Source organism: Hippocampus guttulatus, chromosome 1, assembly GCF_054856545.1.
Source record: "Hippocampus guttulatus isolate MCC_2025c chromosome 1, RoL_Hgut_1.0, whole genome shotgun sequence".
NCBI classification, from domain to species: Eukaryota; Metazoa; Chordata; class Actinopteri; order Syngnathiformes; family Syngnathidae; genus Hippocampus; species Hippocampus guttulatus.
In genome coordinates, this window is record NC_141261.1 from 13,013,198 (window position 1) to 13,040,781 (window position 27,584).

General features: G+C 42.8%; 2 protein-coding genes across 3 annotated transcripts in view; both read left to right on the plus strand.

Annotated features, from left to right (window-relative positions):
• Positions 1-13,859, plus strand: part of LOC147210441 (sodium channel protein type 2 subunit alpha-like) — a 28,251-nt gene extending 14,392 nt beyond the window's left edge. For both annotated transcript variants that reach the window (XM_086110574.1, XM_086110583.1), the window contains exons 17-26: positions 1,026-1,556; positions 6,774-6,909; positions 7,540-7,694; positions 7,813-7,986; positions 8,394-8,516; positions 9,173-9,448; positions 11,442-11,495; positions 11,597-11,938; positions 12,030-12,300; positions 12,373-13,859. In XM_086110574.1, the coding sequence (XP_085966700.1) occupies positions 1,026-1,556; positions 6,774-6,909; positions 7,540-7,694; positions 7,813-7,986; positions 8,394-8,516; positions 9,173-9,448; positions 11,442-11,495; positions 11,597-11,938; positions 12,030-12,300; positions 12,373-13,556 (3,246 nt within the window). In that variant the 3' untranslated portion in view covers positions 13,557-13,859. The remainder of the gene's footprint in view (positions 1-1,025; positions 1,557-6,773; positions 6,910-7,539; positions 7,695-7,812; positions 7,987-8,393; positions 8,517-9,172; positions 9,449-11,441; positions 11,496-11,596; positions 11,939-12,029; positions 12,301-12,372) is intronic.
• A 4,731-nt stretch (positions 13,860-18,590) lies between these two features.
• prkx (protein kinase X-linked) lies at positions 18,591-27,394 on the plus strand. The gene is made up of 8 exons (XM_086110597.1): positions 18,591-19,100; positions 19,463-19,631; positions 20,487-20,750; positions 21,014-21,133; positions 21,842-21,937; positions 22,795-22,852; positions 23,327-23,404; positions 23,735-27,394. Exons 1-8 carry the CDS (start codon positions 18,962-18,964, stop codon positions 23,858-23,860), a joined length of 1,050 nt encoding a protein of 349 aa, XP_085966723.1. The 5' UTR covers positions 18,591-18,961; the 3' UTR covers positions 23,861-27,394.
• Positions 27,395-27,584: the final 190 nt, after the last annotated feature.

Below are 27,584 nucleotides of genomic sequence, written 5' to 3' on the forward strand. Positions count from 1 at the left end.
AAAAACAAAACAAAACAAATTAAGCCAAATGATGGCTCATCGAAAAACTTCTCAATCGGTTCACTTGTATCTCAAAGCACAACTGTATTAAAAAATGATTGATTGTTGATGATGCAACTGAGCTGGGAGGACTCTTTAGTTTGCAAGGTCACATGGAAAATTCACTTGAATCGCTCCTCTACAAATGTTTGAATTTTGACGTGCCTCCGACGACGCGTCTGCGAGCGAGCTGCTTATAATTTTACCTGCTAGTGACGTCACTGCGTGGCTCATTTGATAAGTCTGAAATGTAGCGAGAGTCTCGAGTGCAGGCCAGTGCTTTTCCTCGGCGCAACATGAAGTACAAAAAGCATTTCAAGTTGTTGATAGCCCGCATTTGTAAAAATATCTTTGGAAACAACCAATCTGAAACATTAACAACAAACGGCTTGAATGCCCTTTTTTCTGCCTCGCTTTGTTTTAACACCTCATCACTTGGCTGCCTTGCACACCCACTCGCAAAGGTGCTGCGAATATGTCGTTTGATCGGGTCTTGTGAGAAGAGTTTCAGTGCCTGCGATTGGTCTGTGTTTCCGACAGTATTTTATATTATAATGGAGGTTTTAAAAACGCCAGACAAAAGCCACTTCTGAGAGAGAACATGGACTAAAGAGGGCAAAAAACAATGAGGACCCAGTTAAAAGTTAAATGACCACCATTTTTTATTCTTTATTCTTTGTTTTTTATATTATGCACAACTGTCATTTATTGTGCAATAATCTAATTGTAACATGTATCTGTTACATATTTTGATGCATTTTTATGCTTTAGGAAACATTTATGTCTGAATTGGGGGGCGGGGGGGTGGGCTTAGAACGAATTAGGGCATTTACATGGATAATGCGTCTCCACTTCCAAAATTTTCTAGTTAAGAAATTTCTTCCAGAACCAATTCATTCCATAAATTGAGGTACCACTGTATATAGTTGAAATATAATCTAGCTCGGTCATTCATGTCGTCTTTTTTTTTCCCATGTTCTTATTAGGTTCTGAACCTGTTCTTGGCTCTGCTCCTGAGCTCATTCAGCGCTGACAACTTGGCGGCAACTGACGACGACAGCGAGATGAATAACTTGCAAATTGCCGTCGGCCGCATCCAGCGCGGCATCGCCTTTTTAAAATCCGCCGTCCGACAGTTCTTGCGGAGCCTGATTTTTGGTGGGGGCGGGAAGGGCTCCAGCCTGCATGAAGAGAGCAAACCCCTGGAAGAACTACACAGCAATGGCAAAGGCAACTGCATCACCAATCACACAACAATGGAAATGAGCAAAGACCCCGGCGGGGTTTACATTACAGCTGAGGGCAACGGGCGTCCAGGCGGAGGCCTGGTTGTCGGGGGCACGGTCGACGCGGACAGCACCGAAAAGTACCCCATCGACGACTGTCACTACATGTCGTTTATTCACAACCCGAGCCTGACGGTCACGGTGCCGATCGCCGTGGGCGAGTCCGACTTTGAGAACCTCAACACCGAGGACTTGACCAGCGATTCCTCAGACGTGGAGGAAAGCAAAGAGGTAAGATTGCACTGCCGTCTTCCCGTTTTGATCTTTTCGTCTGTGTTGCATTTTAAAAAGTGGACTTTGGCGAGAATATTTTCGGTTTTAGTATGATTGATGTTCGAAAATACCGTCCCGTTCATGGCCCCCGTCGTTCAATATGGTAAGATATTGTATGGTGCTACCGTTTTGTTTTGTGGACAGGTTGGTACAAAGTCAGATAATGTATGTTGCTAGAACCGTCGTGTACACACCCTCCCGATGAACTGCAAGCTAGATCATGATAAGGGCAGATGACACTTTGGACGGGTTCCATGGCATGCTCAAGGGGGCATCAGCAAGCTTTGTCCGCAGCGGGACTTGAGCTGTAAATTTATGGACGAGCTCCTGCCTACAAAGCTGACGACTTGGATTCGTTTTGATGATTGCTTGGAAAAACAGACCAGCAAAGGGCAGGTCGTTGTAAATCTTGAATTGAGAAAGATCTGAAGGGCACTTCCTCCCTATGCCGGCGAGAAGCAATCTAATTGCTACTCAAAAGTAAAACGAAATGAGATTTTGTCGCCACCTTATTTTCCCAGATCCCATTCCGCTGTGATTGGAACTACAGTATAATGGCAGTTTAAGAACCATTGTGTCCTGCGGGTGGCAGTGACGTGTATTCGCAACGTACAAAATTGCCACTCATTGTAATTTTTTTTTTTTCCACTGCAGTTCCATAGATTGAATGGGGTGGTTCGATCTGCGCCCCACTTGGCGCATTTAATCTAATCATCATCTTGCACTTGGTGCTAACGTGTCCCGAGGATGTCACCTACCCACTTTAACCATTCTTTTATAGCTACAGGTGTTGGACTCTGCAATAACACGGAGATTTGTCGTGACAAATGATGTGCGCTGTTTATGTACCGTCTCTTCTGCGAGAAAATCCGAACGCAAACCTGAACACAGACACGAGGTTGAATGCCGGCTTGTGGTGTCCGTGACTTACTGTGTTAATTCCCCCCCCCCCCCCCCCCCATTTGTTACTGCAGCCATATCACAGACGCTCTCGAGGTTTTCAGTGAGAGAAGAACTGTAAGACCACTTTATTGTATCAGCACCCATCATGAGGACTGCCAATGTCATTTAAGAAAAGGCTTTTTTTTTTCCTCATTACTCTTAATGACTGCCCATTTTCGTTCTTTGCCTGGTCTTGCCCTCCGCCCCACCCACAACCCACTTTACTTTATTCCCAACTCGTCCCTATTCAGCAGTACACGAACACACGGTGGATGGTTTAGCTTTTCTTTACCCACTTAATTGGTTGGTTTTGACCCTGGATTTAGTCTACATCTAACAATTGATAAACAGGAAGAATCGGAAGAGTGAGCAAAAAAAAAACTTTTTTTTAATGAATGAATTGATTTTTGCTGTAATTAACCATGGCTCTGATATATGACCCTAATTACCAATTTGCTGATTTATTAATTTATAGAATTTTTTTGGACATCATAAACATAGTTGACCTTATATAACTCAGCTGTAGAATTCCAAGAGAGCTTTATGTGTTATTCAGTACATTTACATGCACTAGGCCTAGGGGGGAAAAAAAAAATACTGCATTCATTTCAATTGAGAACGGTAAACAATATGACCTTGTTTGACTTTCCAAAAAATTCCATTGGAAACCAAATTCCTCCAGCATGCATCCACTGTAATTGCGCTTCCTGTCCGGGCTCCAGTTGCATTTGTCTGAAACCGTCACTCCAAAAATACACAAGCCAGTGTGAATTCAAACAGTGACGCACAGACAACGTGACGTAAATAAACGTCAATTCCGCTTCTTACTTTCTACCGTCAATAAAACATATTATATTTATGTCATAAAACGGTTGGTTTCCTCCATCGCTTCCAAAGTGTGGTTCTGTGCTGCGTCTGAATTTCGCCGTATTTGTGTATTCGTCTGCTTGGGTATTCCTGGTGGGTTGCGTGCCGCGCGCACAAACACTTTCTGTACTCAAAAGACCAAGATTCATTGCGGAGTGAGCATGCACACAAAACACACCAATATTCTATTCAAAGGAAGTAACCCGTTTGCTATATGACTAAATATTCGGATCGAAGAGTTTAGAAAAGGGGTCACCCACCCAGAGGTCATATTTGCGTTTTTGAAAACCCAAATACGAGCATATTTGGGTTTTTGTGCGTGTTTACATGGCCTTTCAAAACCTGAAGATTGCCAATCCGCATCGTGGCGCACTGGAGACGGTGTGAATAGGTCTCAAATCAAGAGTGCGAACAGTGTTAGCTGGCTCAACAGCGTTTGATGAATCCGCCTTGTTAAATGTAGTGCAAAGTGTCTTGTACGTGTTACGTACATTTGCCTCTCGGCCCCTTTTTGTCTTTTTGTCCATTTCAACTATTTATGTACTTGTTCAAATGAACACTGACAGGCGATCTTGCAAACTATTTCAGCTTGATACAGAAATATGATAAGTGGAAAATTGTATTTATTCATGAAAACCTGAACTAAAGTGGGACAGTCAAAGCCGTGAAACTCCAGGGCTGAAAATGAGTCCCGCTCCAGCCCTTGATCAGTTATGCCTTTGCTGAAGGGTGTTGGTTTTCATTTTACAATGATTTCATTCATTTTCCTCTTTTGTCTTGGGGTTTGGGGTAAGTATTTCATCTCAGATGATCAATTCTGAATTTTACTGGCCATACTTGGTTATATAAGGTCATTGATGTCTATGGTGTCAGTAATGAATGATTTGTTTCTTTTTTTTTTTTTTTAATGGCGGCAAAGATTGGTTAGACCGTTAGAATATCCTCCTCACATCTCATTGGTCATGGGTTCGATTCTGGGCCCCCCGGCCCTCCTGTGTGGAGTGTGCATGTTCTCCCAGTGCCTGCGTAGGTTTACTCCGGGTACTCCGGTTTCCTCCCACTGCGTTTGGCCCGGCGACCAGTTCAGGGTGTCCCCGCCCACTGCCCAAAAACAGCTGGAATTGGCACACCGAGCATGCCCGCAACCTTTGTGAGGATAAGCGGTTCTGTGAATCAATCAGTTAGAAAATAACAAAAATCCAAGCACATACATTCTTTCATTTTGGTATCATCAATCAGGGTCATAAATCAAAGTGCACATTCCTTTTTAACATCTCTGATAATGGAATAGAAAAATGTTTAGTTTTTTTTTTTTTGTTTGTTTTTTGCAGGGTATCAAAACACAACATTCACTGTCAAACACTTTTAAGTGTTAAAAGGTATTAATAACCAACAATAATGTATCAATCATCTGCATAAACACCCTTTTGGAATAGTGATCCTCCTGTCACAAAGGTACAAAGCGTAGCATAACATGCCAAGGCAGCCTCCTCCAGATAAAAGCATATCCAGGCATCACTTCACAGAATCCATAACCCATCAAGGCAAAACGAATACCAAGGTGGAGTAAGGCAGCATCCTTTCAGAACTCGATGCACACGTGAGAGGCATGCTTCCATCATTCCCATGTCCTATTAGCTGGGTCCCACTGCAATCAGGGCTGCTGCACTGTGTAGGATGACATGTTTCAAAACGTCACACGCCAAATGAAAAGTCACAAGTTGTATGCAATGCAAGGTTTTCCTTGGCAAAAACTACAAGACGACGAGCAAGACGGACACGTCTCACTTGATCCACACACGATAGCTGCTATATATCCGTATACCGTATTTTCTGCACTATAAGGTGCTTCGGATTCTAAGGCGCACCTTCAATGAATGGCCTATTTTAAAACTGTTTTCATATATAGGGCGCACTGCATTATAGGACACATAGAATAGAAGCTCCAATAGTGGCTGCGGTTGTGCTATTGATCCACTAGATGGTGCTACGCTAAATTGAATACAATACAATACAGTTTTATTTATACAGAGCCTTCCCAACATCTGCAGCTGTAACAAAGCTATGAAAACTGGTCACAAACACGGACATATAAATACAAATGGCATTAAAAAATAAATAGATGAAAAACAAAAGTTCTGAAGACAATCGATTCAACAAAAAGGCACACAGTGCGCTCACATCCACAAGGGGCAAAATATCCTTAGAGGTCTTGCTTGTCTCCTTCTTCCTTCGTTTAGTCAGTAGTTAACGATGCTTTTGGTATAAATCTTCATTGGATAATGGCTGCGCAGAGCTCACAAAGAACTGTAGTTGTCAATTAGTGTCGGGCAGAACCGTTTTAGGTTACAATTGGTTCCTGCTAGTAATCACCACTAGATGGCATAGGAACACTAACAGGGAAACTCAATGGGGAATGCAAAGAGACTCTTAACACCATATATAAAGCACATCGGAATATAGGACCCAATGTCGGTTTTTGAGAAAATTGAATGTTTTTAATAATAATAATAATAATAGATTTTATTTATAAGCGCCTTTCAAGACACCCAAGGACACTTTACAATAACAAAAAACACAAAACAATACGGGTTGAGTGCGCCTTATAGTGTGGAAAATACGGCATATAGACTTGATGCCATGTTATATACGTGGGAAAAACGAAAACACCAGACTTACATGCTGTCTTATAAACAGTGCACAGTGCTGGTTTTTGCTGGTAAGCTAATGTGGTCATCTCTCAACTTCCGCGCAACAGAAAAAGCTTAAACACTGCTTTCAAGGAATGGAAATAATGTATTTTCATGTCACTGAGGAAAATTGCTCTTCAGAATTTTGGGTGGGTGGACTGTAGGTTATGGGGGGGGGGGGTAGATGCAGCAAAATAGTTCATTAAAATGAGAGATTTTAGCAGATAAAATAAAAATTAATCGGGTTGTTAATTTCTCAGTAGATGTGAAAATGCCGCACATATTTTGCTTGTTCCAATTTCAGGCTTGGATTGATGATGCACTGGAATACTGCATGCACTCTTCCTCAAACTGAGGTCACATCAAACGTACCCACAGTTGCATTACAGTAATGTCCAACTCCCCCATGTCATGTGTTGCTCGATGATATGATTTGAGCCTTCAGACATACGTCATGCCAAAAGCCTGTCGGTACATTTGATCACTGTTGCATGTGATGACAATGAGGAAGACATTCGAGAAGAGTCCAACTCTGTTATGCCAGTGCCTAGTCTGAGAAGAGAATACATTGAACAACCACTTCAGGACATTTGGTCCTGGAACCACTCTTCCAGTGGGAGGTTTTTTTTTGGTTGTTGTTGTTTTTAACTTGGTGCACTTTACCTTGTTCATACAGAAACTCGACATAGAGCCCCAACATCTGAGCTCTTCAGAAGGGAGCACTGTTGATATTCGCCCTCCAGGAGACGGGGTGGATTCGGTGGAAATGGAGCCAGAAGAGTCGATGGACCCAGAGGCCTGCTTTACTGAGGGTGAGATGGCGACAAGTAGCCTTTGATAGGTCCACGAAAAGTGGGACAGAAGTGCTCTGAGTGACGGTGCATAGAAATGCTCATCAGATTGGGGGGGGGGGGGGGGGCAGTACAGTAATCCCTCGCTATTTCGCGGTTCGTTTAACGCGGCTTCAGTGCATCGCGGATTTTTTCAAACATATTCATGACTTTTTTTTCTAATATATATCCATGGAGTACAGTACTGTATATGTTCCTCGATGTGACTCGCTGTTGTTTTGCAGCTTCTCGCGGACCGTTTGCGGACTTTAAAAAAAAACAACAACTTTTTTTAGGTTTATTGGTCGCTACTTTGCGGATTTTCCTTTTTCGCAGGTGGTTTTGGTCCCCATTAACCGCGATAAACGAGGGATTACTATAGTCTTGCTTTAATAATTCAACCTGGCATTTTGTCCGACTCGGCCACCATTCCTCATGTGCAAATATCCTGCTCAGTTGCATGTGAGCATGAAATTTAGAAATCAACTGTAGTAAATCCCCGCCGATCGGCGGTTCACTATTCACAACTGTGAAACTGTGAAAAGTGAAATGAAATCCCAAAGACAATCCGCTTATGTTGGAAAACAAATGTTTCTTTCTCCGCAACTGTAGGATGCGTAAGCAGATTCCAGTGCTGCCAGGTCAATGAGGAAGCAGCCGGGTTTAAGAGTTGGTGGACACTCAGGAAAACCTGTTTTGTCATCGTGGAGCACAACTGGTTTGAATCCTTTATCATTTTTATGATCCTGCTCAGCAGTGGTGCGTTGGTGAGTCTCAATGTGCGGTTTCGTTCACTCGTACCCAACTCAAAAGTTCATTCATTCCCATCATGGCGTAACGTTTTTTTTTTAACTTAAAAAAAACAAACAAATCCATTTTGCCCAGGCTTTTGAGGACATTTATATTGAACAGAGGAGGACCATCAAAACGATGCTGGAGTATGCAGACAAGGTCTTTACGTATGTCTTCATCCTGGAGATGCTGTTGAAGTGGGTGGCCTATGGCTTTGTCAAGTACTTCACCAATGCCTGGTGCTGGCTCGACTTCCTCATTGTTGACGTACGTACGATACCGATCATCTTTCATCTAAGAACTGCTTCAAACAACAAGTGGTGAAGATTGCACGACTGTCTGTGTCTTATGTGTTGTGTTGTATTATTTTGTCATTTCTTTGTGAACTGTTCTTTTGATGGCGGCGCGGGCACCCGCGGCGGCTCCTCTCTCCCCTGCGGCTGAGAGGAAGGACATTTCATCTGTGCTGTATGTTGCACATGTAGCACATTTGACAATAAAGTTGACTTGAGACTTGATGTTTAGCTCTGTTTGAAGTCTGGCTTCTTCCTTTCACGTTTGTATCGTTCACACTTCAGGGGCTACATTGAGTTTCAACGTGTTCACATCAGTAAGACTGGTTGTGGCCTTTCATGGTTTCCGCCCCGCTTATGCCGTCCGCCATGTGGTCTCAGGTGTCCCTCGTCAGCCTGGTGGCCAACGCTCTGGGCTACTCCGAGCTCGGCGCCATCAAATCTCTGAGGACACTGCGAGCCCTCCGCCCACTGAGAGCCCTTTCTCGCTTCGAGGGCATGAGGGTAAGTAAGACGCTCTTGTAAGTCAAGCTTTGTTGCCAAGTAATTCTGAGACAAAAATCACATTAAGTGCTCCATTGGACGTCGTTGGCAACATTGTTTTCTTTACCGGTCATTGTTTAGCAATGGATACATGACACGAGAATTGAAAAATGTGTGACTTTGAAATCGAACTGCATGTTCTCCTTCCAGTTCAGCTCTGTACTTCTTCTATCTGCATGTTTCTTTTGACATTGTGTCGATGGGATCGCAGACATTGCTTTTTGACGCTGCTTGTTTGGTGCCTTGTAAATGTGACCTGTAATCTTTTTTCTTTGTTGTGTGTCTTTTTTCATTTACAGTCAGACAAAATGTTGTGACCTCATCCTGCCTCGAAGGTTTTTTTCTGTTTTGCTTTTTTTCCTATGAATTTGTACACTTTTACTGAATCAACCTTCACCTTCTTAACTGTCTGGTAGTAAAAGCTTTTGTGTGCAGATACCACTCAATCAATGTAGCCTTTGTATGATATATTAAAAAAAAAAAAACAATAGTCAAGTGATTAGATGATTGAAATGGTGACTAATCCAAAATGAAGCAGCCTTTAGTTCGGGAAGGAGAGCGCCTTCATTTGAGCAACAAGAAGGTGCTGAGTTTGTCTGTATTTTGGACGTGTCCAGGTTGTGGTGAACGCACTACTGGGGGCCATCCCCTCCATCATGAATGTGCTGCTGGTCTGCCTCATCTTTTGGCTCATCTTCAGCATCATGGGGGTCAACCTGTTCGCAGGGAAGTACTACTACTGCATCAACACCACCACCGACAAGGTCTTCCCCATCGAGGAAGTCAACAACAAGTCCGAGTGCCTGAATCTGGTCAACGACAGCGCCCGGTGGAAGAACGTCAAAATCAATTTTGACAACGTCGGCGCTGGTTATTTGGCGTTGTTGCAAGTGGTGAGGCGTTCAAAAAGTCCCGCCGTGCCGTTTTGTGTGTCATTCAACGTTACAGGTCCCTGAATAGAGGCTAATAAGTAACCGTTACTGTCGGAAGATATTACATAACAACTATTGCCACAATACACCTTGTTAGAAGAATAGATGAAAGAGGAAAGAATTAAAGTCTCCTTAACCAGTGCACCGGAGACCTCCTCATAGTAGATACATTTTCCTTCAAAAGCCAATTCCTTCACTGTAGCTGTACACTGAAGACAATTGTCCTTGAGATCCGAGCAACATTTTTAGCTTTTTTTTTTCAAGGTCTGGGAGCACGAGATTCCACCCAATATTTGAATCTAATTTTGTGAGTTGTTTGCTTACAATGTCTGCATCCAGCCTGACATCGCCCTTCATTTTTCTTCTCCTTTGACTGCAGGCCCTTTTAGTGCCCATTTGACCTTGTTCATTAAGGATGTGGGCTACTCAAGGGATCACTTAAAATTGATCAATGGAGTTGTTGAGCCACAATGCCGAAAGGAAAAGTCGTCCCAAAATGAAAAAAATCGATATATTTTTCCCCCCTTTAGCCTCCTGACATGTACTGTTTGCATTGAAGACGTGGCGGCGAACAGACGTGAGCTAGTTAACTTAAGAGGCACATTTTCGTTGTTCGTTTGGAATTGTTTTATGTTTGCAGCTTAAAGGCTGTGAGCACCAAGGCAAAAGTCGCGCGACCAAATGATTTCAATATTTCTGAGACGTGCAGCAGCAAATGCAAGGGAAAAGAAGCGCCCGCTTAGAAACAAGTAAATTCACGGAATCATTTTCACGTTGTTTCGCATATGACACGAAAGGAGCATAGTGAAAGGCAGCCGCCAAGACGATGGTGCGAAACATTGCCAAAGACACGCCGCCTGTTGCAACGTTACAAAAGCAGTCATTTATCGGCGTCTGTTCGTAGCATGAAATAAACTTCCCAAGACTCAATATTACAGCAAACACAGACGAGCTCTTTATATCCCGAAGTGCATGTAACTGGGTTAAGTGTGAAGCCTCAGGTCATACGCTTGAGATGTTCAACTCAAAGATGGCCAAGTTTGGACTAGTTTCATTGCCGTTCGATTTTACTTTTAAGTGGGAAGACGAAAAAAAAATCCATTTTGCGATCAGCTTTATCCTCACAAGGGTCGCGGGGGACGCTGGAGTCTATTCCAGCCGGCTTCGGGCAGTAGGCGGGACACACTCTAAACCGGTTGCTAGCCAATCGCAGGGCACACATTGACGAACAACCATCCGTGCTCGCACTCACAGCTAGGGACAATTTAGAGCAGGGGTGTCAAAATCATTTTTGGCATGGGCCACATTTAGTTACCGTTTCACTTGGAGGGCCGTTATGACTGAAACCATATCAAGAAGTCAAGAATAACTGTTGATTTAACTATTGTTTGTTACATGGTTATGGTTTGGTAACAATAAAATGCTTAGAATATATCTCTTATTTATTACATATGAGAATTTTAAAAAAATTCGGTAGACATTTTAGAAAGCATCATGGAAGTTGACATGTTTGAGCTGCTTTCGCGGGCCACATAAAATGATGTGGTGGGCCAGATCTGGCCCCCGGGCCTTGAGTTTGACACGTCTGATTTAGAGTGTTCCATGAACCTGCCATGCATGTTTTTGGAATGTGGGAGAAAACCGGAGGACCTGGAGAAAACCCACGCAGGGAACATACAAACTCCACACAGGAAGGCCGCAGCCGGGATCGAACACACGACCTCTGCACTGTGAGGTGGACTTGCTAACCACCGGACCACCGGGCCGCCTGGAGAAAAAAAATATTCAATGAAAATCAAAAATTTGAATTTCTTTGTCGACATTAGCAACATTACCCACAGCAAAAGTAACATATTTGTTGGCACTGTTCCCATCATTTGGGAGGGGAGTGGAGATGGTTTGCTATCTAGGCAGAAACACCGATGCTGACTCATCGATTGTGATCTGTTGTCAGGCAACATTTAAGGGCTGGATGGACATTATGTATGCAGCTGTGGATTCTCGCAACGTAAGTTTCTTTCAAACCGCAAAAAATAGTTTCGTCATAAATTTGTCGTGCAATTTGCACAAGTGACATATTTTCTTTTCTTTCTGTCTGCATCGCTCTAGCTGGAAGATCAGCCCAAATACGAAGTCAACTTGTATATGTACCTCTACTTTGTCATCTTCATTATCTTTGGTTCCTTTTTCACCCTCAACCTTTTCATCGGCGTCATCATTGACAACTTCAACCAGCAGAAGAAAAAGATAAGTCGTCTTCTTCTGGTGGGGAGGCAATGTCTCTTGAGCTTCCCGATGTTTCCCTTTTGTGGTTGTCACGATCTTTGGTTGTGTTTTTTCCTATACTTTGGAGGGCAAGATATCTTCATGACAGAGGAACAGAAGAAATATTACAACGCTATGAAGAAGTTGGGCTCAAAGAAACCCCAAAAACCAATTCCTCGGCCCGCGGTAAGTGTTCCGCTGACCTTTGGACATTCTCGTCCTGAACCTTGATCATCCCAACGCGTGACTTGTGTTTCTTGTCCGGTTTGGCCCTCAGAATGCATTTCAAGGCTGCGTCTTTGACTGCATAACGAAGCAGGCTTTTGACATTGTTATCATGATCCTCATCTGCCTAAACATGGTGACCATGATGGTGGAGACCGACGACCAGACCCCAGACATGGACGACATCCTTTACTGGATCAACCTGGTCTTCATTGTGCTCTTCACAGGGGAGTGCGTACTGAAGATGATCTCCCTGCGTCACTATTATTTCACCATCGGTTGGAATATTTTTGATTTTGTGGTGGTGATCCTGTCCATTGTAGGTAAGGATACTCCTTGCTTTCGTGGCTACGTTTTGGTTTTTGGTTTGAAATGGATGTTTTTATCTTTCGCAGGTATGTTTTTGTCCGAGGTGATCGAGAAATACTTTGTGTCGCCGACGTTATTCCGAGTGATCCGTCTGGCCAGGATCGGCCGCATTCTCCGCCTTATCAAGGGAGCCAAGGGCATTCGGACGCTCCTCTTTGCCCTCATGATGTCACTTCCCGCCCTCTTTAATATCGGACTCCTCCTCTTCTTGGTCATGTTCATCTACGCGATTTTCGGCATGTCCAACTTTGCCTACGTCAAACGGGAGTCCGGGATCGATGACATGTTCAATTTCGAGACCTTTGGGAACAGTATGATCTGCTTGTTCCAGATTACTACCTCAGCCGGGTGGGATGGTCTGTTGGCACCCATCCTGAACAAGCGGGAACCCGACTGCGACAGCCAAATGGAGCACCCGGGCAACTATTACAAAGGCAACTGTGGCAACCCGTCGGTGGGTATTTTCTTTTTCGTCAGCTACATCATCATTTGCTTCCTTATCGTGGTCAACATGTACATCGCCGTCATCCTGGAGAACTTCAGCGTGGCTACGGAAGAGAGCGCCGAGCCGCTGAGCGAGGATGACTTTGAGATGTTTTACGAAGTCTGGGAGCGCTTTGACCCAGACGCCACGCAGTTCGTGGAGTACAGCAAACTCTCGGACTTTGCCGACGCGCTGGACCCGCCGTTGCGCATGGCCAAGCCCAACATGATTCAGCTCATCTCCATGGACTTGCCCATGGTCAGCGGCGAGCGCATCCACTGCCTCGACATCCTGTTCGCCTTCACCAAGCGAGTACTCGGCGAAGGCGGCGAGATGGATGTGTTGCGCGGGCAGATGGAGGAGCGCTTCATGGCATCCAATCCTTCAAAGGTGTCGTACGAGCCCATCACCACCACCCTCCGCCGCAAGCAGGAGGACATGTCCTCCGTCATCATCCAGAGAGCCTTCCGCCGCTACATGATTCGCACGGCCGTGAAGAAGGCCTCGGCCCTCTACAAAGAGCAGCTCAAAGAGGGCTTACGTGACCCCGACAAGGACGTGATGGTCATCGGCAAATTCAATGAGAACTCCACCTCGGACAAAACTGACATGACCCTGTCCACGGCTTCCCCTCCCTCTTACAACAGCGTGACAAAATCTGACAAGGACAAATATGAGAAAGAAAACTGTGAGAAGAAAAAAGACTCGCAAGAGCGAAAGAAATGAGTCGTCCCACCCCCACCCCCGTGCGCTTGTCTGTTGGTCGCTCGGAGTCGACGACTGCCCCGAGTCGAGTACGTAGTGTATAAAGTGCATCCACAAGGACATCTGAAGGGACCAAATCATCCGCAAGACGCGGCCAGACTGAAGTGACTCGAGCTAACGCTTGTGATTTTTCCCTTTTAGTTGTTTTGTTCATTGACACACAAACCAACAAACACACATCCGTGTACTATCAAGTCGTCTGTAGTTAGTGCCGCTGCGATAAATACATTGTCATTCATTTTAAAATGGCTGGATTACCCCAAACTACTCTGCTTTTTTTCTTCTTCTTCTTCTCTCGGTGGGGCAGGGGGATAAAGTTGTACTTTTGTGTTTTGCTCGTTTGCTTTTTGTGACCAGTAAATCACAAGACAGCAAAAAAATACTTTGAACTCCTCCACTTGGGGAAGGCGTTCCGCCCTCATGGCTGAAGACCGCGCTCTCACATTGAGTGTTTCTGCTTCCCTTCTTTGCCGCTTTGAACCGTGCCTGTCAAGAGTTGAAGGTAATGAGCCGGTGAAGCCAAACCAAAAGGCGATTCCGCAGTCTCCCCGTGTTCGGCGTACAAAGTATATGCAGCCAAAACAGAGAGCTAACGGTACAGTTCCACAACGACCCATGGAGGTAAGATTCAGTCGAAAATATCGATCAAAAATAAAAAGTATTCTCCAGGTGATACAAGCATAAGGGTAAACGCTACAACAACAACAAAAAAAGTGTGTTTCTATGCCTTCATTTTAATGACGGTATGTTGGCCGGTTTTGATAAAACTGCGGCTCGGTCAGCAACACAGTAACGTAATCGGGAACTTGTCGTTGGTGACAAGCTAGAATTGTTCTCAACTTTCATGTAGAGTCGCGTGACTTAACCTTATTAACTCATTCACTCCCAAAGACGTTTTTAAACGTCTTTTGAGACTTGGTCCAGAATTGACTGGTACTGAATGAGTTAAGCAAATGCACAGATTTTACATGGGAAAACCTCTTACGGAATACCACCAAATGAAAATGCCACAAAAAGTGGATACACGGGTTTTAATTGTGTACCCCGTTGCCTTCAGGAAGAGCATTCGATTGTTCTGCCCATCACTGTACATCGCTTGCATAGATAGATGAAAAAAAAGATACCTGGATTCATTTCCCCCCCGGCACACCTGACCTCTCGCTCACTGGCTGGGAATCACTGCACAACAGGGCCCTCCAAAAGTATTGAAACGGCAAGCTCAATTCCTTTTTCTTTTTTGATACTTATTTGGGTTTGCAATTCAAAGATGAACATCACACAAAACGTCGGCTTTTATTTCATGGATGTGTTGAACAACTCAGGACAGGGCACCTTCACCTTTTGTTTCAAGCCGCCCTTTTTGCAAGTAAGCAAAAGTATTGGACTTGACATGAAACTAAATTGAATAACTTTTCATGTTTGGTGGCATAAGGCTGACATGGAATAACTGCAACAAGCTTGTGACCCGTTGACTTCACCAGATGGTTGCAATCTTCATTTGAAATGCCCCCACACACATTTGTTGCATTGAGACTCGGCAGTGTGTTTTACGTCATTATCTTGTCGCATGATGAAGTTCTTCTGAATTAGTCTGCAAGCATTTGCCTGTAAATTGCCATCCAAAAATGGTTTGCGGACTTCAGAATTCATTCTGCTGCCATCATTTCCATTCCAATGACTTTGCTGTCACTTGAAAAGTGGGTGGCTTCAAACAAAAAGGTGCTCTGTCATGAATAAACACATCTATATGTAAACACAGTAAAATTTTAAAAAAGCTGGAATTCTGAACTTTTGTCTTGTATTCATCTTTTGCTCTAAAACCCAAATGTCTTCTGAGCAAAACAAAAACAACTGACCTTGCCGTTCCAATAACTTTGGAGTTAAAATAGGAATTGCTTCTGATCTTCACTGAATGTGCATCACAGGGCCGCGCTGCTTTTTTTTTTTTAACATACAAAATCACACATATTGAATAAGCATTTCGCAGATTTCAAGTAAAATTCAATCCTCTCTCTGTCATGGTACGCAACACAGAAAATTGAACGTCGGCATCAGAACGAATGAAACACCCAAAACAGGATCATTGGGAGAAAATGAATGAATGGATCGAGTCGTACAGCAAAATTGACTTCTGCAGCTACATGCTAATCTCGGCTCAAGAAAACAAATGTGTTGTCTTGTCCCTAATTATTGACCAAATCCCGTTTCTGTTCTCCCAACGCACAAACCAAAACAATAGAAAATGCAGTGGTGCCTTGAGATACGAGATTCATTTCTTCCGTGATCACGCTCACGGAACTGAAATCATTTTTGTTGCGTTTACTGCCGCTATATAGCAAGATGCCACTGTACGACTTTTCAAGATCTATTCTAGAACATGCCAACACGTGACAGGAGACAGTTAAAGTACGACACTGTTAAATCAGTGGTTTGTAGTGATTTGTAAATAATCCTATTTTGGGCCAAGGCTTGATTAAAGCGCACCTGTTTTTTTTACTCCAAGGTTTTATTGTATGGGATGATCATTTGTGTGTGTGTGTGTGTGTGCGTGCGTGTGTGTGTGTGTGCGCGCGCACGTGCGTGTGAGGCAAGGTCCAGGGCGCCAGTCACAGGAGAAAGACGATGTATACATTTTAGTCATGAACAAGTTCTTTATTTTTGTTGTGCATATAATAAAAACACAGCACTTTGCTATATGTATATGTTTTAGTGAACCGCTTGCTGTCTTATTATTGTTTTAATGCCCCAAAAATAAAATTACATATTTTTTCTAAAATTTGTTTTTTTAAATTTATTTTTATTGCTGTTTTCTGATGTGGTTTTTTCCCCCTTTTTTTTGGTCATTTGACAGCGTTGGCACTGATTGGTTCATTCTTGGCACGTGATTCATCCGTGTGACTGTTTTCAAAAGCAAAATTTCCGAAAACATTACTCTACACGGCAGCCCGGTGGACCAGTGGTTAGCACGTCGACCTCACAATGCAGAGGTACCGGGTTCAATTCCAGCTCCGGCTTTCCTGTGTGGAGTTTGCATGTTTTCCCCAGGCCTGCGTGGGTTTTCTCCGGGTACTCCAGTTTCCTCCCACATTCCAAAAACATGCATGGGAGGCTGATTGAACACTGTACAATGTAATATAATAATACATTTTATTTATAAGCGCCTTTCAAGACACCCAAGGACACTTTACAATAACAAAAAACACAAAACAATACAGGTTGAGCAGCGGCAGCCAAAACGCGCCAGCGTTCACTCAACCCGGAAGTCAGAAAAGGCTTACAGCAAATTTGACTGTATTTGTCCAAACAAATAGTAGAGTCCTCAGGGGCCGCCATCCTGCCTGTTTTCCAGCTCTCCCGGCTGCAACACACCTGATTCAGATGATGGCTCATCAACCAGCTCTGAAGCAGCATTAGAAGGACCCTGATTATTTGAATCAGGTGTGTTGCTCCCGAGAGAGCTTTGGACACCCCTGCTCTACATTGTACACCCTCAGTGTGGGTGTGAGCACCGGTGGTTGTTCATCTCTGTTTGCCCTGCGATTGGCTGGCAACCGGTTCAGGGTGTCCCCCGCCTACTGCCCAAAGACGGCTGGGATAGGCTCCAGCAGCCCCCCCCCCTTACCCCCCGCGACCCTTGTGAGGATAATCGGATCGGAAAATGGATGGATGGATTATTCTACACTACTACTAGCCACATGAATTGGTTTCTTCTTCTTCAAGCTCAGCAATTATTATTCCGGTGAAGCACAGCGGATTTAGGTAGATTGTAAGGAAAACAGTACCGATGCGTTGACATTTTGGCGAGAGTCAATGATAACAGTTTGTGCTGAAGGTGAAATTTGTAAATCTGTTGCATTGGGTTTTACTTAAAAAATAACAAGTAAAACAATGAAACCTGAATGTGTATAGGAAGGTGACAATAGGGTTAGAAGAAAGAGGGAGGAAAATTAGGTTAAGATAAACTGAGACCACCTTCTGTTCTCTCCCAGTTTCCTGGCAACCATCACGAACCCCACCCCATGCTTCACCGACCTCATCATTAGCCTCCCGATTTCTTGCTTTGCAAAACATTCCAATTTAAAAGCCCCGAACATCATTGTGCCCTCGAGGACATCGCATACAAAACCGCCAGAGGGTAATCACCAGATGTGTCAATCAAAGGTATACAGTTCAAGTACAGGAAAAAAACAACAACTCATGTTAAAGTACACTTACCGATTTACGGAAGAGGATTGGGGCCAACAAATAAAAAATAAACGAGGATTAGGGTCAATGAAGAAAAAAAATATATATAAAAAAACACTCAATCACCGTAGCACAGAATCACTTAATTTTAAAGTATGAAGCACAAATGTAATACTAATCTCCACATTTGTAAATCAAATACACAGGCAAACGTGCTGCAACTCTTAAATATTGAAAGCCGTTCAGAATGTACTAAGTTACCTTTATGCTTGAAAATTACTCTAAACTATTTTCATTATAATATGCAACTATCATAATAAAGTACCCATTCAGACAGCAGTTCATCAACTGTTGACTTATATTTATGCGTGCGTGTGCACGTACAGAACTTCAAATGATGCGACACGTCACTTCCTACGACACGACCGTGTGATCAGTGTGTTCAGTTCACGATGACTTAAGCTGCATTGATGCTCCAGCCGGCCACTGACTGTCATCCACACAAAGGGGTTCGATGTCGAGAGTGGTATTGTTTTCACAACGTTGTGTGGCGTCAATGACGTACCCATTTAAATTAGTTACTTTCTACTTATTCACGTCTGTAAACTGGGTGCGTCCGTTGTCAGAATTCAGTGAATAAAGTCCGAATCCTGACTTTCATGTCGGAATTATTTGATGAACGTTTTTTTTTGTTATTTCAGAAAATGTAGGTTGAGATGGCTAGGAGGAAAAAAATCCACGCCGCAAGGCGGCGTCAAAGCATCTTTTAAGCGAGTTGTAAACAGACACAAAACACAGAAGGAAAACACAGATGCGCATGCGCACCAGAGTCCGTTCGGCGGAAATATATGAGGAAATGTGGAGGCGTACTCTTCGTCCATCTAGATTTTATTAAGATGCAGTCCCTTTTCGTAGTTTCATACGTTCATTGTTTTAACAAATATTGGGATGCTTTAGTCTTTAGTTCGTTTTTAAGCTAGCCACTCAGCTATCGCTTTTACTTGTCACCAACTTCTTTTGTCTATTTAGAGTGGAGGCCCAACTGTCCACTGTACCTCAGATAAAATGCCACCACGTTTTTGATATTTATTTCCCTTAGTTCATTAATGGATTATGACATGGCGTATTTATTTCAGCCTCCGACATTTTCAAACCAAAATAATTAACGTCGGACGTGACTCATGGCGTCCTCAAAAGCAGATAGCGCAGTAAGCAAAGACACCAATTGTGCGAAAGAAAATAGCAGCGGTTCCTCGGGTGAAGCGTCAGACAACCACCAGAGGTATTGCCTTGAAGACTTGGTGAGCATCGCCACAGTGGGTGAGTCTCAATTTCATTCTATGACGGCCGAGATCTTTACATTCAGTCTTCGCCCTCAAGAGCTTTGTAAAATGTATGACAACAGGAGGCGCCTGGGTTCTTCCGGGTGGGAGAGGTGACTGACCACCACTGACTTGAACTGAAAACGATGACAAACGGTGTAGTTTTCAAATCGCTGTTTTATAGGGAAGATCGCAAAACTGCCTACCCTACCCCGCCAGATAAATCATTCAGGTTTTAGGAAACACATTTTGGTGACTTGGATCCTAAGTAGAAGTGGGAATGCTCCAATGAGGCCTGTCGGTTTGTGTGTACACCACTGAACCAAGACCCTTGCTTTCTTGTGTCCCATTTACTGACAGGTACAGGAACCTTTGGTCGAGTATTCCTGGTTAGGGACAAAACCAGCAGGACCTTCTATGCTCTGAAACAGATGAGGATCCCCGATGTGATCCGACTGAAGCAGGAGGAGCATGTCCACAACGAGAAGGCGGTTTTGAAAGAGGTCAACCACCCCTTCCTCATACGATTGTGAGTTCGTTCTCCATTCAAATCATATTCATGTACACAGTAAGAACCCTGCCAATGTCGTATTGAAGATCAAGATTGTCGACCTCGTGCGTGGTGGTGTGGGGGGGGGGGGGGGACTTTCCAAAACACCAAAAGATAGGCATCTCATATTTGTGCTCTTCCTTTTATTAACTTAACTTACAACTTCATTTAGACAGTTGTTATGAGAACGTTGTTGTACTCGTACTACAGTCAGGTCCACAAATATTGGGACATCTGTGCTACACATACAGCACATTTGACAATAAAGTTGTACTTGATACTTGACTTGATACTTGATATAGACACTCACGCTGTCAACATTAGTCAATATGTGATCAATTATCAAAATAATTAACAGCTGTTTCAATCATCGTTTAAAGCTATTTTTATACTTTTCTGAAAGAAATACCCAAGATGAGCACTTAAAATGTGAAACTGACAAAAGTAACACTTAAAAAAAAAAGACCTAATATGAATAAGGCATGATTAATTACGATCATTTTTTTAACGATCTATAGCAGTGACATGCAGATCAATGATGTGCTCTTCCACTATGTGACAGAAGGTACAGTTTATGTATATCTTCTTGTTGCCATTCAGACAACGGATTCATAGCTTTGTGTTCAATTGAACAGACCCAGTTTTAAGGCTGAGCAATTACATTTGTGAGGAAATTCGGGCGACATCGTCATTATTTCAGCCTGCATACTTTTTACATTTTTGTTTAGCAGCCTTCCCTGACATTTTTCCGATGTATTGTATGCGCCTTGGCTCAGTCAAGTTTAGGAAACACCGATGTTGACCGTACGCGTCACAATTTATTTGCTTTGCCAGGTTTTGGACGCACCATGATGAATGCTTCCTTTACATGTTGATGGACTACGTGCCCGGCGGCGAGCTGTTCAGCTACCTTCGCAGCCGAGGCCGCTTCAGTAACGCCACCGGTCTGTTCTACGCCTCTGAGATCGTCTGTGCGATCGAGTACCTCCACTCCAAAGACATAGTTTACCGCGACCTGAAGCCTGAGAACATCCTGCTGGACAGGGAGGGCCACATCCGCCTGACTGACTTTGGCTTTGCAAAAAAGCTTTCTGACAGGTAAAATCTGAATCCTTGTTGTTGAATCGTTTAGATTTGCACACCCAAATTCATATTCAATTGTACCTAAAAGGCTGACAGTCGCAACATATGCTCACACATAATCACACGAAAAGATTTAACAAGATAAATTCATCCAAATGTTGGGTGTGATTCTTTTCAATACCATATGACACACACATACTTTTCACTAATAATGAGTTCAATACGTGGCAGAATGATTTCGGAGCCTGGCATCATTTTGTGTTTCTCTTCCGGAGTAGAACCTGGACTCTGTGTGGCACCCCGGAGTATCTCGCTCCGGAGGTTATCCAGAGCAAAGGTCATTGCCGTGCAGTGGACTGGTGGGCTCTTGGCATTCTCATCTTCGAAATGTTGGCCGGGTGCGTATTGCTACTCACTACTGATTTTAAATCGGGCCCGCCGAGTGTCAATCAAAGCTGCAAATTGTCAGAAGCTTGAAGATAAAGATGGAAACAAAGTACCATGGACCTAACTGAATTTAGAAAACCATTTTCAGAAGCCGTTTCCTTGGAATACCAGGTTTCAACTGGTACAGGATTGTGTTTGCAAGCTGCAAAATTGGCACAAGCATTGCACAAAAGTTAAAATTTAGCAGGCGCCGCTTGCCTCTCAAACACCGTCTATGTGACATCATCGGGTGTGCTGTGCAGCATTAGCCATCTTTATTTCTTTTCATGGGATTTTGCTGAAAATTAATTCTTTTAAATAATGTGTGTCTGCCAGTGATGTAGATTCAGGCAGAACAATGAAATGCTCTTCCCCTAGATTTCACGAGCTACAATTAAGCTGTTACCAATCATACAACAGAAACAATTGTTCAATTCTACCCCAATTTCACAGTGAGTCAGTAAAAACATCGACAAGATCATTATTTCACTATAGTGTTTATTTATTTTTTGTGCTGTGAGATGGTGTGCCAGTGTGCGGGGAATCACACTAAAAGAGGTTTTGTATATCTGATCCCCAAGGCAATGATAAAAATATGATTCACCGGTACAGACTAGAGTCGCATTCAAATCTGGTGCGCTCAGATCCAAATAAACAAAGTTGTGATTGCGTCTCTCCAGGCATCCACCTTTTTTTGACGACAATCCATTTGGAATCTACCAGAAGATCCTGGCAGGAAAACTGGATTTCCCACGGCATCTGGATTTCTACGTCAAGTAAGATTGCATCACTTAAAAAAAAAAAAAGCAGGTCTATGTGAGCATTTTATGAGTTTCATTGCACCAGAGAATTGAAATGAGTCATCAAGAGTGTGCTTGTGGTCAAATTTGGCTGACATTGGGCAAGAAGTATTTGGACAGTGCCAAACTCCTTCGACACCAAAACGATGCAATTTTTAGTATGAAAAAGTGCATTTTATATTCTTGTAAGCCAATGTACCATAACATACACTTTCAGATTGAGAAAACTTTATTTATCCCCTTTGAATATGAAGACTGCACTTAATTATAGGACAATAAAAAACGTACTTGTTTATCCACTTAAAATTTATTGCACAAAAGCCAAATAAAATAATTGTATTTATGTCCAATTCTTTTATTTAATGTCATCAAGTGTTTGGAAACAAATAATACTAACAGATTAAAGGCAAATGTCTTGTACTTGAGTATTAAATACAACTGAACTGTACTGGATTAAAAAAAAAAAAAGTTGAAGCCGCTGAAACGTGATACATGTGAACGTTTAATTCTGCGAATATTCTGTGTGTATCACTGCAGCTAGCCTATGTACCACATAGAAAATCATTATTGCAACCGTGACTTTCCAAAATAACTCGACAATATGCAAGACCAAATTTTTAGCCTAAATTCAAATGAGTACATATTTCAATGATGACAAAAATTCTAATACACTTTTTTTGTGTGTACTTCTATTTTCTATTATTTATTTAAATTTGGGGGGTAGAATCAGTGTCAAGTGCTTCAATTTATAATGTGCGATATTGGCCACTAGGGGGTGCCTCTGAGCTGCAGTCTTGAGTGAAAGCGTGACAGCCTGTTTATTTTCCCCGCAGAGACCTGATCAAGAAGTTTCTGATAATTGACCGAGCCAGACGGCTAGGCAACATGAAGGTGAGTCGGAATGCCTTTTTCTTTGCATTGAACCACTGAAAACAAATATCATGTCATGTCATGTCGAAGAAAAGCCTGATTTTAGATGCTTGCGCTGTCACAGAAGCAAAACAAAAAAATTGTTGTGTTGAAGTCAGTTAGGCTTGAAAATTATGCTTTAACAAAAAGCCTTTTTTCTCTGATGAAAGGAGAGACTAATCTTTTTTTTTTTTTTTTTTTCCAATGTTCATTTAGCCATAGAGTACAACATTTTGTCGGACTTGCAAGATCAGCCAAAATCCCGTAAAGTGGGGCTGGTCCTGAAGGGGTTGCGCCAATCAAAATGGCTGGCATCACATGAGTTCATGAAGTTGCCGCTCATTTGAAATGAACCCTTTCAGGAACCGCGGTTATCACAGTGGACAGCTTCTCATGTTATCAGTTTACCAGGTGCAGGAAAGGGTTAAATGTCCAACCTTCTCTCTATCGCTTCAGAATGGAGCAGATGATGTGAAAAAGCACCGATGGTTTAAGACCATCGATTGGGAGACGGTTCCACTGAGAAAACTCAAGGTAAGTCACTTCTTAACGTTGAGCTCGTTGTTCAAGGAACCCCGTTGAGTCGTTCGAATGTCAAAATGCGACAGAAATGGCAACATTGACGATTGATATAATGACACGTTGCTATGCCACAATCCAAAGTCGTCGGTGACAGCATTTAAGAAGAATAAGAAACCCTTTTTTCTGATTGTACCCCCCCCCCCCCCCGCCCCAAACAAACAAAAAACGCCTAGTTTGAACAAAAATCAATTGTTTGGTCACTGATTTTGGAGAGAAAAAAAAACAAGTGAAATTTCCATCAACTGCAATGTCTAACCGAAACTTGAATGGCCAAATCCACAGCCTCCGATAGTTCCCAAAGTTTCCCACGAAGGCGACACCGCAAACTTTGAAGTTTACCCTGACGACGAATGGAAAAAGGACCCTTGTGTTCCGCCGAGAGACTTGGAGATCTTCAAAAACTTCTGACAACTCAGACAGAATTTTTTCTTTATGGAGAAAAAGACTTTACGGAGAACAACACTTAAGGGAATACAGTGGACCCCCCGCCCCCCACCACAGATTCACGCATCGACATCCACAAAATTCCTTGGCTCCCTTCTTTTGAATCCATCCTCCCTTATTCTCGTACTAACTCTATGGCAAAATAAGGTCTACACCAGGGGTGGCCAACCAGTCATAGACAAAGAGCCCCTTCTTTTTTTTTTTTACTGTGTTACTGCAAAGAGCCACATACACATGGGCATCCCGTCCTCACGCGCAAGCACACACACACATGCGCGCGGGTGTCCAACCATGCACTCGTGCACATATGCACACACGCCACGATGAGCAACAGCTCTCCCCCCTCTCATTTCCTCCTCCCACCCCTTGAGGTCAACTTGGGACCAGTCCGCTGGCTCCCGGTCTATTGGGCACCTCTGACTTGACTTCAGAGGTAATTCGCTGACTAGCTTAGCGCCGTTGTTTGCGCGTGAGTTGTGATTCAGCCATCTGATTGGTTGCCCTCTATGTCAATCAAGTAACGGGATTGATGATAGGCTGATATAGTACATTCTGTGTATTTCGCGCCGTTGTTTGAACGGTATTGCCACCGCCGAGGCGTTTTCGACGCTTGTCGTGTGAAAGCCCGGTAGCCGCATTGAACCAGCCAAAGATCCACATGCGGCTCGCGAGCCGCGGGTTGGCCACCCCTGGTTTACACTATTTAGTGTACTGTACTAAGCAACGGTTCCTAGTTGTCCCCCTCAACCAAACCCGCTCACCCAGTCACACATCGAACTGTAGCCATGTTCGAAATGTGTTGACAGTCGGATAAAGGTGGGCGGATCGATTCGACGCTGACCGCGTAGCACATCTGCCAGAGTTGCCTTTGGCATACGATAATTTCGCAGAGCGAGGACTAAACCGCTTCAAAACCAGCGGGATCTGTCACAACAGCTCGGTGGAACTTTGCTAAGCCAATTTATGTTTGCCGTCGAGTCAAATGTTCATTATTTGTTCGCGGACGGCACCACGACACAAATTCTTCATTTGTGATAATCATCAGAATTGTTGACGTCTACCTACGACAAGGACTGTACATTTGAGTATGCGCGCGCTTAGCTGGAAGCTGTTTACTGCTCTGTATTTTTTATTTTTTTTTAAGGGAACAGCAATATTTGACAATATGTTTGAAATGCTATTTAAGTCTTTTGGATCATAGTTTTTGCTCTCTTTATGGTTGTCGACTATTGGTATAAGGGCATTCTAATTGTTTCCAAGGGTGCATCAGTTGTTCACGGGAATTGGCCACACGCGTTTGGGCTCAGTCTCTGTCCCACTCAAATAGTTGGGGGTCCGCTGTATTCATATGAATCAAAGTTGGCATGTGCGATCTCTTTCGCTCCCTTTAACTCCCGATGAGTCCCACTGGAACCATCAAAACACAGAACATGCTTTTTCTACTCTCCTCTACCCGCCCGTTTTTGGTGTCTTTTTTTTTTTTGTATTAATCTTTCTGAGCCTCAACACAGGAGAAAAAAACCCAAGACTGTTACCTGCTATTTTTTAAACGTTTTGTATTTTATTGCAATTGCGTATTACTTTGTGACCTCTGAACTCTGTGACTTCTTGGCCAGAAGCAAGTATTAAGGAAAAACACTACTTCCTGTTTTTTTTTTTATTTGTTTGTTTACAAAAGGCAGCAAAAAGGTGCCTTATGTTTTTGCTACATTTGTTAATTTCACTTGAAATTAAGTCCTCAACTTCTCATTGTGATGTGACTTAAAATAAAATGAAATCAACTTTCAGCGGTTTTAAGGTGCTCTTTTCTCCGAAAAGTTTCCTTTCACCGGCATTGCTTTTACTTCCTGTATTCTCACGTTGGTCAAAATTGCTATCAGGACAAGGTAGCTGAATTCAAGTCAAAATGATTTAGACTACTTGACAACAATCCAGAAACTAATTTGAGACTCAGACGTGGACACGGAGAATTTTCTTACGTAAAGTCATCTAACGGGAACATCTTGAAAGTATTACGGGTAAATGAACTTCCAGATCTCAATCAGGCAAGCCTACACTACGTGGCCCTCTGTGATGTTTTTTTTAATTTATTTTTTAAACTCCTGGCCCATTTCATGAAAGCCATCTAAAAGTCAGTTTTGCATGCAAGTTACATCATTTTTCTGTGTTAAGTTGTGTTGTATTTCATTTAAACAGTCCATTCAGGGATCGCGCTTCATGGGTGTTCTATTTTTGCATCCAGCGCAAAATTGTAATCCTGGTCGGAATGACAGACACTAAGAATGTTCATATTTCAATTACAACTGTTGTTCATTTTCTGTCGAGTGATTATGGTGAATAAAATGCTTGTAATAGCAAAAAAAAAAAAAAAGTCTGTACAGACCTTCCAAAATGAAAAGAAAGAAATTAAGAAACAAACATGGAGACAGTTTTTGCTTTAGTAGTCCACAAGTGGCAGTGGCAGGTTGGATAAGGCACTGCAGCCTTGAGTTTCTCACCTGTGGTGCCAGTGCATAAGATCTGCTCTGGTAAAATTATGACACATTTACCTTTTTTTTTTCTTCTTACGAATATGCAAAAGTTCAATATTAGCATATCCTTGACATTTTTCTTTGACTAACAACCCAAACCCAATTTCTAGTGCTGCAACTAATAGTCTTCCACAACATAAACTCATTGTCCAGCACAGGTAGCTTGCTAATTTCATGCAACTGTTCATAAATGGCTGACAACAGGAAACGTGTCCATTTTACAAGTCACAGACGGGGAGAAAAACTGAACAAAGAGCGACGTGAATCCGAAGCTACCAAAATGGGACACGTGTGATTAGTCGGTCCTACTGTGTGTTCAATTATGTTTTCCTGAGTCAGTGCATTGGGCTAAGTTCCGATCACTGCACTCGGACATGGAATAATGTGACAAATGGGCTAGGATTGAAAATGGAACTCAATGGGGTTTCTCCAATGGAACAAAAGCGTTGTGAACAGTGAAATGATCTAACAACCACAAATGAGAGAATTTAGTTTATTTTTCCGGACTGTAAAATGACATTAACTTGTTAAACAGGCAGTGCATCTGGAACGTATTCCGTGTTTCACTTTTGCCACATTTTGCTCTTATGGCATTATTCTAAAATGCATTAACCCCCCTCCCCCCTCCAATATTGCACCTAACACTCCATTATGACTTCTTTTTTTTTCTTCAATGTCTGAGCATTTTTTCTTAAGAATGGGGAAAAGCACAACCCATGTAATAGAATAATCATGAAATATGGAAAAAGTGTGGCATTCTGAACACCTCCCAGAAGCCCTGTCCTGTGATTCATAGCAATTGCAAACAAAACTTCTGATAAAGACACAATGCCTCAATTATTTGTCTCTGTAATACAAATGTGAGTCCTGAACATGGGAAACAATACTGGTTTCTATTCTCTTGTTTTTTTGTTGTTTTTTTTTACTATTTATTGTTGAGTTTAATAAAGTACGGTATTACAAAACACCCAAATGCATTTCTGATTGAATTGAATGTTCTCTCCAAAATGTGTCACTTTAGCTTTGATGCTGCAAATTCTTATTTGGAGGTTGTAAATGATTTTATTGTAACATAAACAGCTGTGTGAATTGCTGTCCTCCTGGGTATCCGAATCTTATTCAACGGGTAGGTTCAATATCGAAATGAATGTCAGGCA

Bases quoted from the DNA above. Each gene is read 5' to 3' on its own strand.
- prkx (XM_086110597.1), top strand. From the start codon at position 18,962: ATGGCGTCCTCAAAAGCAGATAGCGCAGTAAGCAAAGACACCAATTGT. The intron at 19,101-19,462 runs GTGAGTCTCAAT...ATTTACTGACAG, and splicing joins GGTGAGCATCGCCACAGTGG to GTACAGGAACCTTTGGTCGA. The intron at 22,853-23,326 runs GTGAGTCGGAAT...CTATCGCTTCAG, and splicing joins GACGGCTAGGCAACATGAAG to AATGGAGCAGATGATGTGAA.